Raw genomic sequence first — 19,163 nt, forward strand, 5'->3', positions numbered from 1 at the left:
AAGCAATTAATAATTCTGTATTATACATTTTTAAGGCCAGACAAATAATTTGTTGAGGTCAATTTCTAAAGAAAGACTACATGCCTGTGCACATATATATTAAAACGCACATACCTATAGACTAAACACGTAATACTCATGTGCACGCCGTCAGCGTTTTTTAAGTTTGCGCAGAGATAACTTTGACCGATTGTTTCGCTAGATAAGACCCTTATTTCTCGACTGGGATCGTGTAGAGACTTTGAAGCTGCATTGAGACGGACATTTGAACCTTCTTTGAACATTGGAATAGTTGGTTGCCATTGAAGTCCATTCTGTGTGGAAAAATCCTGGAATGTTTTCCTCAAAAACCTTAATTTATTTTCGACTGAAGAAAGAAAGACATGGATATCTTGGATGACATTGGGGTGAGTAAATTATCAGCAAAACTTTTTTTGAAAGTGAACTAATCCTTTAAGCAGACAGTCTACTAATACTCTAATGAGAGTTAGTTGACATGTAGATGCAACATTACTTATAGTCAGCAGAATGTATAAAGGGGATAATCAAAATAAAGTGCTACCTTTAAATGTAATTCATTCCTGTGATGGCAAAGCTGAGTTTTGAGCAGCCATTACTTTAGTCACATGATACCTCAGAAATCATTCAAATATTGCTGCTTGTTGCTCAAGAAACAGTTGTTATTATCAGTGTTGTGACATGATGGCGTGGCGATTGTTGTCATTGTTTGTCTGGAGCTGATGTGCTGTTGGCAACTAACAACAAACATTTACTCTTACTGGACAAAAAAATGGATCATCGATATGTTCATATTTTGTGCTTCCTTGTCATCCGTTCATCATCTTTGCTTTATTTTTCGTGAAGCATTATTTTGTTGTGCTTCTGCTACGATAAATAGACATCCACTCTTTCATTGCGCGTGTAACGGAGGCCAGCTAGTGAGAGTTGTGCAGGCTGATGTCTACTAGAGAATGCAGTGTTTACTGTTTAGCATCCTTGTTAGTGCACCCGCCTCACATTTCAGCGATCACAGTTCCAGACCATCTTGCAAATCGCCAAAAAAAAAAAAAAAAAAGATATTACTGGACTTAATGACTAATGACTTAATGACCTGTCACTCCCACATATTTGGTCATGAAGTCATTTGAAAGACTGGTGCTGGCCTACCTGAAGAAAATCACTGGACCCCATGCAGTTTGCCTATAGAGAAAACATGTCTGTGGATGATGCAGTCAACATGGGACTGCACTACACCCTGAAAACATCTCGACAGACCTGAGACTTACGCAAGGATCTTGTGGACTTCAGTTCGGCCTTCAATACCATCATGCCTGATCTTCTCACAGCTGAACTGACCAAGCATTACATGCCAACCCCAATCTGTCAGTGGATCACCAGCTTCCTAACAGACAGGCAGCAACTATTGAGACTCGGGAAACTGACATCCAGGACTCTCACTATCAGCACCGGTGCTGCTCAGGGTTGCGTACTCTCCCCACTGCTCTTCTCCCTTTACACAAACGGCTACACTGCAAAAGACCAAGCTCCTGAAATTTGCAGATGACACAACAGTCATCGGCCTTATCCAAAATGGTGACGAGTCTGCTTACAGACTGGAGGTTGAACAGCTGGCTGTCTGATGCAGTCATAACAACCTTGAGCTGGACACTCTCAAAACAGTGGAGATGATAGTGGATTTAAAAACAAAACAAAAAAAAACAGCACTGCCTCCACTCACCATCATGAACAGCACTGTGGTAACAGTGGAGTCATTCAGGTTCCTGTGCACTACGATCTCTCAGGACCTGAAATGGGACACTCACATAGACTCCATAGTGAAAAAGGCCCAGCAGAGGTTACTACCTTATACCTTAGGTATACTTCCTTCGTCAGCAGAGGAAGTTCAACTTGCCACAGGATCTGCTAAAACAGTTCTACTCCACTGTCCGGTGCTCATCTATAACTGTCTGGTTTGGTTCAGCTACCAAATCAGACATCAGGAGACTACAGCGTACAGTCATGACGGCTGAGAAGATTATTGGTTCCCCCTGCCCAACCTCCAAGATCTTTACACACCTTGGACCCCACACACCCAGCCCACCTTTTTCTTTGAACTGGCAATAAAGCTCTCTCTGGTTCTGATGTAGAAAACAATTGTCCTGCTTTTGGGAACTGCGATTCACTTTTGTAGTTTGTGTTTTGCCCTGTGTATCAAAATCAGTGATACACCATGATATACCACTGGATCAAAAGCCAGCAGCAGCTAAAGACTCATCTCAGGGACAAATGTGGGTTCACAAGCAAGTGGGGTACAGTGACAGAACATGCAGCTCGCTGACTCACTTTGCAGGAAACAGTGCAAGCTATAAAGCTGTCTTTGGGAAAAGTAGATGCTTTTCATCTTTTGTGGGAAATCAATGTTTGGTTCAAAAGGGGATTGAGAGAGTATGTTTCACAGTTAGATCCCAGGATGGTTTTAGTGGTTTTTTTAATTATGTGCATCCTTCATAAAATGACATAACCGTATCTCTCGCACACTTGAGTCACCAGTTGATTACTGTCACACATAATGAATGGGAATGTGCATTCCTCCACTTAACTGCCAAACTGTGCAGCTGTGGCAAGTGGGTGTCCCCCTGCTGATTTATGCATGCCTCCGCTGTGGTGTTGTCTGATCTGACCAGAATACAGTGATTTCAGTGAACCAGAAACAAGAAGAAATATAGCTGCAAGCAGCGATGACGGGCCCAAGCCCCAGCGCCACCGCCACCCCTGTAACTTCAGGGCAACTGTGTATGATGGGCAATATGCATTTAAAGCCCGTAAATGTAAGAAGACTATAGCCCTATTCGGACGGGACTAGTTTAACATGGAGAGGTGGGGTAATGTAATTTTACCACAGGACATCTGTAATAATAATGGCCAATAGGCTCTATGCACGAACGCTGCTGACGTATTTCCGGTAGGATCTCAGCCAGCGTCTTTACTTCCACATAGAGCGTTCTATAGCGAAGTGTATAGCGGCAAAACTTTAATAAAATTTGTTTTCTCAGAAACGGAGACAACGATTTTAGAGACTGATTCGCTAGTCGGATTTCGCGCGATATGAGAGAATACTCACCCTCAAAGTTGTCGATGTAGCTCGGAATTTATAATTTAAAGCCCTTCTCTTTCTTACTCTTATGTGTGACAGCTAACTGCCTCACAATATTGTTAACATCATTCACGTTAACCACTGCAAGTTCTTGTAAACAGTGAGTGTAATTTGCCATTATCTCCACCTAATGCAAAAACGGCTTCCAACGCAGCACCGGATGTAACTGGGCGGGCTGAGACAAACTGCGGAAGCGATCGTGAATAGAGCCTATTCGCATGGGATAAGATGTCTCAGTAAACCTAAAACTAGCTGAAGTGGGAGGAGTAACTCAAATGACGCACCACTGTAACCTCCCTATTGTCATGTGCGTATTACGTTGCTTCCTGATATCATGTTGTGCGCATACACATATATAACCTAAATTTGTATAGGCCTAAATAAAACAGTTAGGTCCGGTTGTATGTATTAAATAAATTCAGATTGTATTGTGTTGGTAATAGGTACTTATCTAACGCTAAAATAAGTTTTGTGCCTCTAAAAAGTGCTTTCGACCTCCTTTTTGATCTGAATAGTGTGTGTAAAACACTTGAGTTTTGCTACAGACTTGACGTCCCACTGCCTAGAACACAACTGAATGCTTTTTCAAGCGCCTCCATACTTGGAAAAAACACGGAAAACTACTTTTAAATAGGAAATGACGAAATATTTACGTACATATTTACAGTGGGTCTATTCGCACGGTATTCGCAACAGGTTCCAGAGCTGGAGAAAGAGAGTATGTGCTTTCTGTACATAATAAAACATAATTTTGTGGCAATAATTTGTTGTTTTTATCCTGTTGTTTACTATTTTTATTTGCTTGGTCAGTGTCATTGTGGGTTTTGGTTCTTTTGCTGTTAGGCTGTAAGGACCTTTGAAATAACTGAAATCATTTGGAGAAGTGATATGGACATATAATACTGTCAAGACCTGCCTGGAACTACTTTAGCCGTGCGTTTCCCTGAAAATAATTGCACACCTTAGAACGTTTGTCAACCAATCATATTCAAGCATTCAACAGTCCCCTAGTAAAATTCAAGATCATTCATTTTTCTCCATTGAAATGATGGGGGTCATAAGCTCTTCACTGTTCTGCCCTCAAACTCAGGCTCTCAGCAAATGAGTGCTCATTTATCGACTTTCCTCAGTGAAACTGGCCCTCACTAGATTCCAGTTCTTATAAATAAGGGGTCTTGAATGCAGACTAAAGAGCCTATCAACTGACAGGTGAGGTGAGGGTGGGCACACAAATACCAAATACTGTGTAGCTTTCCAGTACAGAAACTCTGTCATTTGCAATAACCCCTAGAGATTAACAACCCATGTCGAGGCCATTAGGCCCAACAGACAAAGGCACATCCTGAAGGAATGTACTTGTCCCTTTCCTGTTCTGAGACAGAGTGCAGAGAAGCAGATTGTCTAAATAAGCAGACACTCTGAAATCGACATTTCTCAAAGCCGCCTGTAACACCCAAGGGGCGAGAGAGAGACCAAAAGGTATTGTTTGATATTTGTGAGTCTGTTGTCCCTGGCAAACCTGGGAAATGTATTGTTTGCAGGTAAATGTCTGTGTGAAAAAATTTGAACAAGTTGGTGAGATGAATACTTTGCAGGTGTGTCAGAATAGATGCAAGTTCATGAATCAATCTGTTGCACTTTGAGAGCAAAATTAATAGTTTCATTTAATTGAACTCCTTTTCGATGACCATATTGAACGAGTAAAAACAACAACAACAAAATAAATATTGACTTGTGCCTGGACTTCTTTTAGTTGTGATAGCATCTCAGTCCAACTTATAGTCACACTGGTATTTTTAGGAAGCCAAACAATTTGAATAATAATATTTTTTAAATGTACTTTTATTTTAAAATTATTTAAAAAACTTTAACGGACCGCTACAGTCTACGCATTTATTGCGTTTCATCTGCGCGCTCTGAGGAGTAATATATTATATATATATTATGAACATTATTTATAGTGGCTTCTCCTTCTGCATCTACTTTTTCTTAGTGATATTTATTGCCATTTTATCAGGAAGTGACGATTTTGTTCTCTTCGACTGACTGTACGGAAACGGTGCTTTATTCACAAATGTTTTATGCGATATTACAATTTTGCAAATATGTTAAATTCGCAATTTAGGATGGAAACATAGCTACTGATGTAACGGCAAAAGTCTCATCAACTCTGCTGAGAACAATGCGGTCGCTCATGACTGAGCCGTTTTCCACAGTGAGATATTGGCTACGCTCACACTGCCAGTTTTTGGGATTGACAACTGCATTTACTAACAGGTGTGAGTCTCATAATGTTCCGTTCAAACAACAACTTACAGCGTCTCAAATACTGTCTGTATGAACATGCAACGGGAGTCCATAAAACTGAAACGTCTTATCACTTTTGACACGACAAGAGTCCAATCGAGTTGTGATTTCATCCGTCAAATCTTCATTAACCGACAGCAGCTTTTATATCTGGGTGAAGAGTGGAGCATCTGAGTTGCGTGTAGGTAGAACAAAAAACTGGCATGAGTAGCTCCGGTGGAGAGCAGTGGCTGGATCTAAAACCTTCATATGACCCTCATATCTCCATCGCTGTAAGTTACCAAAAGCGAAACCACACACTAAAACCCGCAACACACGGTAGACACATGTTTGTGCATTGCAGAGCATCTCTCTCGGACTATGACCGTGACAGACAACTAGTTGTCCAGTCTGGTTGGTGAGTCCTGAAAATGTACAGGTCTGAGTTTGATTAAAGAATGTTGTTGTCACTCCCATAAATAACTGAAAAGTGTGTGGACATATAACCGCATTCAGGACTCAGATACATAACTGACAACCATATTCTGCTGCTGTGTGAACGTGGCAATTGGATGAACGTTAGAATGAGAAACATTAAATTCTATGCATTGTTATTTTTTTTCTTTAATGTATCATTTTTTTTTTAGGGAAATGGCACCTGGGTCTCAACTGTGAAGATAGTGCCGACCACTGCCACCATCCTAACTCTCATGGCTTTGACTACTTCTATGGCACCATTATGACGCACCTTCGAGACTGCCAGCCTGGACATGGCTCTGTCTTACATCACGTACATGCTCACATCCCATACACGGCCCTTGGTATTGGTCTGGTTTCCCTGGTGTTACTCCATATTAGAGGGACAATAACTGTGACCAGGAAAGTAGTTTATGTTTTTCTGGTCCTGGTAGGGGTGTTTGTGAGTCTCTTTGGTGTGTTGTTGTACACATTCCCCAATCTAAATTGCTTTGTCATGCGAGGGGCGGAGATTGTTGAGCAACCATATACATCAGAGAACCTCACTCAAAGGATGACCAGTGAAGCCATAGAGTATCTGGAAAGGTATGTGTCTACTTTTTATGTCCATGTTAAAGTGCAAAAAGTTTTTTTAGGTACCCAGTTTGAGCTTACAAATTACTGTTGAGCTTACAGTTACTGAACTAATACCAAGGGAAATTGGCAATCCAATTTGAAAGGTCTGTATTGAAATTAAAGGTCTTGCTTAAGCCTTTGCATTATTAATTTGATTAACCCTCTGAATTTAAAGGTAGACGTCACAAAAAAAAAAAGAAAAGAAATTCTGTCATGTGCTGATTTTCATTCCAAAACTGTATTACTCTATTTTCTCTGTGCCAGGTTGCTCTTGCAACTACAATGAATGGGGACAAAATGTGGAAGTACACTGCACAACTAAATTCAGAACAGATTTTATAACACTAGGATTCATACAGTTGCTGGCTTAAAAAATGGTTATAGAGAAAAACTGGGCTAAAAACTGCACTAAACGATTGAGGATTACACATGTCCAGAATTTTAAGTAGTTTCGAACACAAACTCACACAGAAACATGCACCTTGTTGCTAGGAGACAAATGACAAAAGAAAACAGTATGTGTTCTAAAATTGTCTCAAAATATCAAACACTTTTGAAATTCTCTGTCTGAATGGAATCAGTCTGAACCTAAAAAAGAAAATGTCTGTGCCTATCATACACTCAGGTACCACCTTAGTGTTTTGGGGGCCCTGAGCAGATTTTCAAATGTGAGGCCCACCTACCTACAGCAAATTTGACTTTTTTTAAAGCAAACTTTAAGCATAAAGCTCATTAAATTGATACATTTCTCTGAGACATCGTATGTCAGTTTGCTTCTCATAAAAATATATATTATTCTGAAATATTGGTTATAGAAAACATAATAATAAAATGGTTTTTGTAGCTTGGAACTGCAGCTTTCTGATATAGTATATAGCAGTGGCGTGGCGTGCGGTCCATATAAGCTGCGAATGGTCTGCATACCCAAGCCATTCATGGACTGATAAGCAGAGCCCGACCGATAAAGGATTTTTAAGGCCGATACCGATACAAATATTTGGTGATTTAAAAATCCGATATTCCGATATATCGGCCGATATATATATATTTTTTTTTTTTTTTTTTTATCCAGAAACGCGTAACAAAACATGAACAGATTTCCCTAACATTAGTTATTTGTCGTTATTTACGAGTCCTCAGCCTTACTAAAATAATATGATAATGCAGTTTAAAAATAAACTTGTTTGTTTTATTGTCACAACAGAACAGAATATATTAAAGTCCTGATAAATATAATGTATAAAAATACAAACTTAAGATATGAAACTTAAAGTCCTTTGAACAAAAAAAGTCAACTATTATTATTAATATTGACAGTAATAATTCAATTATGTAATAATGTGTGTGTGTGTGTGTGTGTGTGTGTGTGTGTGTGTGTGTGTGTGTGTGAAGAACTGATAAGATTGTAAATGTATACCTTGAAATGCAATGCAAGTCGCTTTTGATAAAAGCGTCTGCCAAATGTCAATGTTATAAGCTACCTTATAATGACAATGTCAACTTGCTTATCCCTTTACCTGCACTATTTTAATTCTATCCATCTATTCCATCAAGCTACAACAAACCATTTTCAATCATCATTTGCTGCCTGCCTTCTAAAATCTACTACTTAGTGATGCACTAAATACATTATGTGACTCGTTAATGCTGCGGCTAAACGAAGTCAGCAACGCACACTTGGATTTCACACACGTGTAAAAGAAAAGCTAACTTTTATGCACAGGCTATGTTTGATACTTTTTCTCTATGTCTAAATGTTCACTCCTCGCGTGCCTAACTTACGTTTTACAATGCAGAGACTGGAACTACAGATATGCTAGTTATAAATACAGTAATCATTACTTTATTTAGGCAGAATAAGTTCGTTGTGATTTCCGAGCTCATTAGCCGCGTTTCCACTGTCGGGCCAGTGCGAGCCAGGGCTTTAAACGGGCCGTGCCGGGCTAATAGCCTCGGGCTAATAGCACCGGGCCTGCGTTTCCACTGTCGGGCCAGAAGCTCCACAGCGCTTCACTAAAACACGCCCGTAACACGCCTCTCTGGAACAACGTCACACTAACCCATTCACCAACAAATGGAAGTTTTATCAGAAAACTAATCAGAAATCACTGGAAACAGCGTTGAAAACAAACATGATAAAAGCGGCCTTTTGCTGGCATTTTTGTTGTTTACTTGAATATATAAAACCCAAGCATCGATGTTTTACCACAGGTTTACAATAAAAAGTGATGCATTGATCATAATTAATTAATTTATGTCAAAATTGCACATTAGTCACTCAGAAATAAATGACCGTTTGGTCTATTTCACAAAAGAAAGAGGACACACTTACTTCTTCAGTCGCGTCTCTATTACTGTTTATCTGGTAGTTACAGGACATATTTACATCACATTTAGAAAGAATGATAATTTCTACAAATATATGCCACCAAAAATATGACCTGAGGAGCTTTAGCACTCTCTCGACTCCCATACAGATATTTTCAGTCAGAGAAACAGAGGAAGCTCCCGAAAAAAAAGTTGCTTTATTTTATGATAGTCCGGTATAAAGAGACGAGACGTAGGCTACTGACAGATCAAATAACAAAAAACATGACTGTGATAGCCTTTATGATTGGTCTGATTTCAAGCGTTCACTATGTTTTTACACTATGCGTATCTTCAAGCGTTTACTATGTTTACTATGGTAATGGTTAGCGCGCATAGTCTTTTGCATCACAAACACAAGGCATTCAAACATGAACGCGAGTTAAATTATTTTAAAAGTCTTTAATGCTGACAGAATTATCCGGCGCTGCCGTCTCCCGACTCAGGTGAACTCTGGACTCTGTTCGTAACCACTCCTCTAGCCCGAGCGATCTTCCTTGTATAGTGCCCTCTGGTGGAAAAACTATGCAGCGCCAACACTCATAACATGGTTGAAGGGTGTTTCGTCCGCTTTTATTAAAATGTTTAAATATTCATTTATCGGCCATTATAAATGCCGATACCGATAGTTTGGAAAATGCCTAATATCGGCCCGCCGATATATCGGTCGGGCTCTACTGATAAGTATTAACATTATAAATTACTATAAATTCCCTTGTTTGAGGTGTATCATAAAGCTTAGATGATATAATGTTAGTAATACAGTACAGTAACTCTCAGTCATTTATTTATTTGCCAAACGACGGTCATTTTCTTCAAATCTGCCACTAACTGATAGTTCCGGGTAAGCTGATTCACAGCAGCTTTGGCTGTTATGCTCTTGTTATGTTGTTATGTATCGTCATCACTGTCCCGCGTTCTCATTGGTTTGCTGGCATATGGGGGATTTAATGCGCAGGGTAAGCTGTCCGCGGATCGCTCGCCCAAGAGGAAAAGTCTGCTGCTGCTGCTGCCAGATCTCAATCAACTAAAATTATATTGTGTTTGATACAAGACTAACTATACAAAATCAAGTGAAAAAAGAAAGGTCACAAGGGAAACTATTTCATAGTATTTTATTTTCTCCATAGACACTTATTTTTAACGAAAACTTATAAACTGTTATAGACAGATCTACTGTAAGCAGACCCGTAACCATCCGAGGCTGTTAATCGTAGTCTATGCGCTTGTTACCGTCATCATTTTGCATTATTTCAACTTATTTTTATTTTATTTTATTGTTAATAAAAGAAAAAACACTTCTAGCATACATTTGAATTGACGCCTGCCATGGTGTTTTTTAGTTGTCATCTCTGATTTAAATGCGCGTCGATGCGCTGTACCGTTAAAAGGTGAAGCATGTCATTTCTGTGACATATGCCACCTAGCGGAATAACAAAAATACTGCATATTTTGCAAACCCCCCTTTCGTGCGTCGTGTGTGACTTAACTCGACAGCTTTTACGGGTGCTTGTGAAGGCATCTACAGGTAAATGTAGGCTACTTTCAATAAATGCTCGAAACTTTTAGCTGTGTTGCCATGTGTTATGAGAGTAAACAATTGAGCAGCGAACACTGTCTAGAGCAAATTACAAACCTATCCAACGTGCACCAGGTGCATTTTTGACATAGCGCGACACCCAGCATTCCCAGTTAAAAAAGTCACCGCTCGCCACTGGTATATAGAACTAGTATAAACCTTATGTAGCCCCGCCCCTTTTCAACGCTGTGCTCGTTGTCTTTTGTCTTCCGATCTGTATTTTCACAGCGATCTTGCATATGAACGGCTCATTTTAAAATCTTCCCGGTCTACTGACATTTGTTAAGACATCTGCTTTGAACATTACAATCTTCATGATAACTTTCGTTAACTTTACATAAAGTAAATCCACTTCAAAAGCTAATTACTCCTGGACAGCAATACCATAGAAATACAGTGGGGGAGAACAAGTATTTGATACATTGCCGATTTTGCAGGTTTTCCCACTTACAAAGCATGTAGAAGTCTGTCATTTTTATCATGGGTACTCTTCAACTGTGAGTGACAGAATCTAAAACAAAATCCAGAAAGTCACATTGTATGATTTTTAAGTAATTAATTTGCATTTTATTGCATGACATAAGTGTTTGATACATCAGAAAAGCAGAACTTAATATTTGGTATAGAAACCTTTGTTTGCAATTACAGAGATCATACGTTTCCAGTAGTTCTCGACCAGGTTTGCACACACTGCAGCAGGGATTTTGGCCCACTCCTCCATACAGACCTTCTCCAGATCCTTCAGGTTTCGGGGCTGTCGCTGGGTAATACGGACTTTCAGCTCCCTCCAAAGATTTTCTATTGGGTTCAGGTCTGGAGACTGGCTAGGCAACTCCAGGACCTTGAGATGCTTCTTACGGAGCCACTCCTTAGTTGCCCTGGCTGTGTGTTTCGGGTCGTTCCAGCCACGACCCATCTTCAGTGCTCTTATTGAGGGAAGGAGGTTGTTGGCCAAGATCTCGCGATACATGGCCCCATCCATCCTCCCCTCAATACGGTGCAGTCGTCCTGTCCCCTTTGCAGAAAAGCATCCCCAAAGAATGTTTCCACCTCCATGCTTCACGGTTGGGATGGTGTTCTTGGGGTTGTACTCATCCTTCTTCTTCCTCCAAACACGGCGAGTGGAGTTTAGACCAAAAAGCTCTATTTTTGTCTCATCAGACCACATGACCTTCTCCCATTCCTCCTCTGGATCATCCAGATGGTCATTGGCAAACTTCAGACGGGCCTGGACATGCGCTGGCTTGAGCAAGGGGACCTTTGCTTGCGCTGCAGGATTTTAATCCATGACGGCGTAGTGTGTTACTAATGGTTTTCTTTGAGACTGTGGTCCCAGCTCTCTTCAGGTCATTGACCAGGTCCTGCCGTGTAGTTCTGGGCTGATCCCTCACCTTCCTCATGATCATTGATGCCCCACGAGGTGAGATCTTGCATGGTGCCCCAGACCGAGGGAGATTGACCATCATCTTGAACTTCTTCCATTTTCTAATAATTGCGCCAACAGTTGTTGCCTTCTCACCAAGCTGCTTGCCTATTGTCCTGTAGCCCATCCCAGCCTTGTGCAGGTCTACAATTTAATCCCTGATGTCCTTACACAGCTCTCTGGTCTTGGCCATTGTGGAGAGGTTGGAGTCTGTTTGATTGAGTGTGTGTACAGGTGTCTTTTACACAGGTAACAAGTTCAAACCGGTGCAGTTAATACAGGTAATGAGTGGAGAACAGGAGGGCTTCTTAAAGAAAAACAAACAGGTCCGTGAGAGCCGAAATTCTTACTGGTTGGTAGGTGATCAAATACTTATGTCATGCAAGAAAATGCAAATTAATTATTTAAAAATCATACAATGTGATTTTCTGGATTTTTGTTTTAGATTCCGTCTCTCACAGTTGAAGTGTACTTATGATAAAAAATGCAGACCTCTACATGCTTTGTAAGGAGGAAAACCTGCAAAATCGGCAGTGTATCAAATACTTGTTCTCCCCACTGTATACAGAGCAACCGCAAAAACGAAAGTTCAAAGACAATATTCTAAATATGGCTGTGCCCTCGTTTCTCTGGCGCATAAGGTCTTATAGAAATACAGCCAGGCACAGTTATGCATTTTTCTGCTGATACTTTTATCACGGTACGCTATTGAATTTCATTACAAAAATACAGGTTGAAAAGATAAACTTCAGTGTTGTCCTCTCAACAAGTTATTTACTTTTTTTTTTCGTATATAGAATTTTTTATAAATATATAGTTTGATGTGCTGCATGTTCTAATCACAGTTAATCAAGTCAAGTCAAGTCAAGTTTATTTGTATAGCGCTTTTCACAATACAGATTGTATCAAAGCAGCTTCACAGTATTAAATTAAAATAATACAACAAAGTTTGTTTCAAGAGGAATTTATTGATTGATAAAATTAGATTAAATATCCCCAAAATATCCCCAACTGAGCAAGCCAAAGGCAACAGTGGCAAGGAACCGAAAAACTCCATCAAGTGACCTAATGGTGTCCTAAAACTCCATCAGGTGACCTAATGGAGAAAAAAAACCTTGGGAGAACCCAGGCTCAGTCGGGGGCCAGTTCTCCTCTGGCATTTATGAGCTAGAGGACGGATTGTAGTTTGATCTGTAGGATTATATGAATGCCTGGCTGAAGAGATGCGACTTTAATCTAGTTTTAAACTGGGAGATCGAGTCTGAGCAATGAACAGTATCAGGAAGACTATTCCAGAGTTTTGGAGCCAAATGTGAAAATGCTCTCCCTCCTTTGGTGGTTCTGGATATCCTAGGTATGACCAAAAGCCTTGAATTTAGTGATCTTAAAGAGCGCGATGGATTATAGGGTGATAGAAGATCTGTTAAATAGACTGGAGCTAAGCCGTTTAGGGCTTTATAAGTCAGTAGCAATACCTTGTAATTAATACGGAACTTTATAGGTAACCAATGCAGTGATGATAAAATCGGTGTTATATGATCATATTTTCTTGATCTCGTAAGAACTCTAGCGGCGGCATTTTGGACTAACTGTAGCTTGTTTATTGAGGATGCAGGACAACCAGCTAATAAAGCATTACAGTAATCCAGTCTCGAGGTCATGAATGCATGAACTAACTTTTCTGCATCAGAAACTGATAGCATATTACGTAGCTTAGCAATGTTTCTAAGGTGGAAAAAGGCTGTTTTTGTAACATATGAAATATGATTTTCAAAAGACAGGTTGCAATCGAGTATAACACCCAGGTCTTTTACTGTAGAGGATAAAGTAACAGGACATCCTATGATGTTAAAGTTGTATTGTGCGAGGTTTTGTGGGCGGTTTTTTGAACCGATAAGTATTACCTCTGTCTTGTCTGGATTTAATAAAAGAAAATTACGCGTCATCCAATCTTTTATATCTTTAACACACTCTGTCAATTTGGAAAATTTAGCGTTTTCATCCGGCCGTGATGAAATATATATTTGAGTGTCATCAGCATAACAATGGAAACTAATTCCATGTTTCCTTATAATATTTCCAAGTGGCATCATATATATTGAGAATAACAGAGGGCCTAACACAGATCCCTGCGGCACTCCATAGTTTACTGGAGTTATGATCGATTTTTCTCCATTTAAATAGACAAAATGGTAGCGGTCAGATAGGTATGATTTGAACCAGCTTAGTGCTTGTCCTTGAACACCAGTATAATTTTGTAGTCGATCTAAGAGTAATGTATGATCTATAGTATCGAACGCAGCACTAAGATCAAGTAAAACTAGTATTGAGATACAGCCTTGGTCAGAAGCTAAAAGTAAATCATTTGTGATTTTAACGAGCGCAGTTTCAGTGCTATGATGCGGTCTGAATCCAGACTGAAACTTTTCATAGATATCATTTTGTTGCAAGAAAGAGCCCAGTTGAGCGGACACCACTTTTTCTAATATTTTAGACATAAATGGAAGATTTGAAATGGGTCTATAATTTGCTAGATTATTATGATCTAATTGTGGTTTCTTAATGAGAGGTTTTATAACTGCCAGTTTAAATGTTCTTGGAACATGACCTAAAGATAAAGACGAGTTAATAATATTGAGGAGAGGCTCTTCCACTACAGGTAACACTTCTTTCAGTAGTTTAGTTGGTATAGGATCTAATAAACATGTTGTTGTTTTAGATGAAGTGATAAGTTTATTTAACTCTTTTTGTTCTATAGTTGTAAAGCACTGTAATTGTTCTTGCGGGGTGATAATTGAAGCTGAATTATAAGGCGCGATTGAAGATTGAACGTTTACAATTGTGGTTCTGATGCTTTCTATTTTCTCAGTGAAGAAGTTCATGAAATCATTACTACTGAACTGTAACGGGATATTTTGTTCGGGTGTCGTCTGTTTATTTGTTAGTCTAGCCACGGTGTTAAATAAAAACCTTGGATTGTTTTGGTTGTTTTCTATTAGTTTGCGGAGGTGCTCAGCCCTGGCCGCTTTTAGGGCCTTTTTATAACGTGACATACTGTCTTTCCACGCGATTCTAAAGACCTCTAAATTAGTTTGTTTCCATTTACGCTCTAAAATACGTGTTTCTCTCTTTAAAACATGCGTAGTATTCAGGGCCGGATTAACCATTAGGGCAACTGGGCACTTGCCCAGGGGCCCATGACATCTAGGGGGCCCTGACAGGTAGGAAATACAGGTACAGTATCAAACTCTTTACAGTCTTCACTGCATAAACTGCATCTACGCGGGTTCACGCAGACTTTCCTCCCGCTGAACGCCAGCGATTACTAATTCGTGAAATGCACTCCCGCTGGTTGAGCGCGGTAAAGTTCATTTCAGGTTCGATATTAGCCGGACATTTGTTCTATAGGGTCGGTAGTCTAACAAAGATATCAATAGCAAGATTAGTTTTAACATTATGTGACCATTTTATATCGACATGATTAAAATATTCATTCAAAATCATTCGTGCATTAATGCTGCATAATTATACCTGAAAATGCTTTGACGCGTTTCCACAGCGTGCGATGCTTAAGGGAACGTCTGCCAATTCCACCAACTGCGGTAAACGTAGTCTATAATTTGTATTATTTAAAATTACTTTTAACATTTAAAAACAGACGTTTTCAAATCCCAAAGCTTGCAGAAGGTTCCTAATGGCAATACTGACTTAGGCTACAGCTTTCCTGGTAGCCTTGAGTAAATTAACATTTAACATTAAAATTAACAAGAAAATGATTCATAAAACGTATAAATATCAGTTGAGCCTATGTTTATTTTCGTCACTGACACAGACGAAAATGAAAAGACTATCAGTCAAAGTTCAGCTTTAGGAGAGGTAGAATAGGCCAGGATAAGAATACTGAGAGAATAAGAAATATGAAGATGAGGAGAGAGCAGGTATCGACAAATAATCTAATGACAAGGTTTTAAAGCTAGCCTATTTCTTATAATTTTTTGGCCTTCAAAAGTCCTAAATTGCACATATGTAGGTCAGAGAAATCCAAATTTTCTCGGGGGAGCATGCCCCCGAACACCCCTAACGGGGGGCCTTGAGTCTTGTTGCCCAGGGCCCAGGAAATTGTTAATCCGGCCCTGGTAGTATTGTTATACCATGGTGCTTTATTTTTCTCTCTGACCTTTTTTCATTTAATAGGTGCAACCACATCCAATGTTCTAGAGAGAATGGTGCTCATAGTGCTAGTTAGTTCTTCTAGTTCATCTGTTTGTTTGGGTTCAGGCAGCAGCTGAGACAGATTAGATAAGCAATTTGAGAAATGATCTATGGTGGATGGGAGGATTGTTCTGCCTGGTTGATAACGCGGCGCCGCATGACATATTACAGCAGTACGTAATATGCAAGTTACCATGTAGTGGTCAGTGACATCATCACTTTGTGGAATGATAACTATATCGGTTGGCTCGGTTCCATGTGATATAATTAAATCGAGTGTATGATTAAGACGATGTGTTGGTCCGGTGACGTTTTGCTTGACCCCAAATGAATTTAATAAATCTGTAAACGCAGCTCCTAACGCATCATTTGGATTATCTACGTGTATGTTAAAATCTCCAACAATTAATGCTTTATCGACATTGACTAATAGGTCTGAGAGAAAATCTGCAAACTCTTTTAGGAAATCAGCGTAAGGCCCTGGCGGTCTATATACGGTAGCCAAGGCTAGAGATAATAGGGATGTTTTTCTAACATCTAAGAGCGTAACATTTAGTACAAGTACTTCAAATGAAATAAACGTATAACCCGTTTTCTGAGTAACATTTAGAATATCTTTATAAATGGTTGCAACACCTCCGCCACGACCAATCAGACGGGGCTCATGCTTATAACAGTATCCAGGAGGAGTAGACTCATTAATACCGAAATAATCATTTGGTTTAAGCCAGGTTTCAGTAAGGCAAAGTACATCGAAGCTATTATCTGTGACTATTTCATTTACAATAACTGCCTTAGGTGTGAGTGATCTAATGTTTAGAAGACCTAGCTTTAGAAATAGTTTTTGTTTACTAATAGCAACATTTTCTGTTTTAATAACAATTAGATTTTTCCTAGATCCTGCAGTAGATTTATTATTTGATCTCACTAAACAAGGAATAGACACGGTTTCTATGCAATGTTCTACACTAGTATTTATATCAGTTAAATTGGTGCAGCAGAGACTTTGATTTGGACTTTTGGTTACTAGTCAAAGGGTATTTAACATTTTGGAGATGTTATCTGACAGAAGATCCGCTCCGAATCTGCTTGGGTGTAAGCCATCAGCACGGAAAAGCCTAGGACGCTCCCAAAACAGATTCCAATTATTTACAAAGAGCAGTTTCTGCTCATTGCACCATGACATTAACCATTCATTTAGCGCAAATAATCTGCTGAACTTTTCATGCCCTAATCGGTACGTGGGAAGCGGTCCTGACACAATGATCGTTGTTTCAGGCGATGTGCTGCGTACCGTATCGATTAGATTCCTGAAGTCTTTCTTCAGAATCTCCGTCTGGCGCAGCCTGATGTCGTTCACTCCCGAGTGCAGGACCACAGTTCCGACGCGCTCGTCACCGTTCATGATCTCGGGAACGCGAGCAGCGATTTCAGAAACACGAGCACCAGGAAAGCAGTGACTGTGCACCTTACTTTTACCTAACGTAGCGTGTACGTGCCGAACGATGGAATCGCCGATGATCACAGCATCGCGTTCTGTTTCGCGTAGAGGGGAGAAGCGGTTTTGTGTGGATAACTCGAAAACCGGGAGGGTAGGAGAAAGTCTTGGTCTAAACCTGACTCGCGTCTTCCGCTGCGGAACCACCCAGGCTTCGTGGTGGCGTGTTGGAGCCGGAGTGAACGAGACCATGGCTGATTGCGACCGATGCTGAGGAACGCACGGAGTAGACGCGGTTGGAGTCAGCGGGTTAGTAACGTTAAACACTGATTTGTGTGCATCGGCGCGTGATGTTTCAAGAGCCAAACACCGGTCTCTCAGCTCGGCCTGTCTCAATAAAAGGTTGTGGATCTGTTTCTCAACAGCTTCCAGCTCAGACTGCAGTGCGTGCAGCTCAAATGTGTCCTCACCTGCACCAAACGATAGACTACTTACATCTGATATATTCGCCATTTTAACAGATGGACAGTGAGTTAGCAACGAAGCTACCAGTGATGCTATCAATATTAATACTAATTTATGACTGAAGTCTTGGATATAATCCGTTTATTTTATTTTATGTTTTTTATTTATTTTTTTAGTGGTAGGGGTGTAAAGTAGACGCACGATAGGCGAAAAAAATATGTTAATAAAATGTTAATTAATGCTAATAAAAAAATATTATTATTATTACTATAAATAGAAATAATAACAATTATATTAATAATTTGGTTATAACATATATCATGGTATAAAATAACCTTGAACATTAAAGTGCTAAAAAATAGGAGTAATAAAGAATCAAAACACTATCAACCAATATCTAGATAATCTTTATCAATGTTATTATTAACAAATGTTCCTGTCTGAACCCCTGGCATGGGGTCCCCTGAAATCTGTTAATTCTGACTGCCCCAAATCTGCAAAGTCTCTATTCCAGCCTTGAGGCTTTCAAGATTCTAAAAAGACACGAAAACACCATAAACGTATAATTGTCAGTGAATAATGACCACAGTTTGGCTTCAGAAGATCTGAAAATCATATGGACCACGTTTATGATACTATAATGGTCCTTTTGTGTCCTTTGAAGTTTAAACACATCAGTTCCAATTTATTTTGTGAAATAGAATGATCAGTACAATTGTTCAAAATGTGTAATTTTGCGCTTCATAGAAGAAAGTCAGTCATGAGGGCTTAAAATGACATGTGGGTGAGTAAATAATGACAGATTTTTTTTTTTTTTTGTTTTTTATTAAAATACAGTATCTCTCTGCCTTAATTCTTAGCTGTATCAGAGAATCGGTTTATTGGGAAATTGTGTTTTTTATCTGTAAAACCAATAATAGATTCTTATAGTAATGTTCAAGTTTAAATTCTCTCCTTGCACTATTGTAAGACATGTCATCAACAAAGCCTTATGAAACCTCACATGGAAGCAAATCCCTTTCAGCCAGGCTCTGATCCCTGATCTGATGGGATAATACAACCCTGAACTTATGTGCTTTGTGTTTGTCCAATGGTAATGCAAGATGTAACATTAAGGGTTTTCTGTTTGTTTGTTTGTTTGTTTGTT

The 19,163-nt window shown here is 39.5% G+C and overlaps 1 protein-coding gene across 2 annotated transcripts in view; it reads left to right on the top strand.

The window, feature by feature from the left end:
- Positions 1-19,163, top strand: part of sts (steroid sulfatase (microsomal), isozyme S) — a 46,847-nt gene that overhangs the window by 14,642 nt on the left and 13,042 nt on the right. For both annotated transcript variants that reach the window (XM_082164028.1, XM_082164027.1), the window contains exon 5: positions 6,088-6,502. In XM_082164028.1, coding sequence (XP_082020154.1) covers positions 6,088-6,502 — 415 coding nt within the window. The remainder of the gene's footprint in view (positions 1-6,087; positions 6,503-19,163) is intronic.

This window comes from Leuciscus leuciscus, assembly GCF_965113295.1.
Source record: "Leuciscus leuciscus genome assembly, chromosome: 3".
NCBI classification, from domain to species: Eukaryota; Metazoa; Chordata; class Actinopteri; order Cypriniformes; family Leuciscidae; genus Leuciscus; species Leuciscus leuciscus.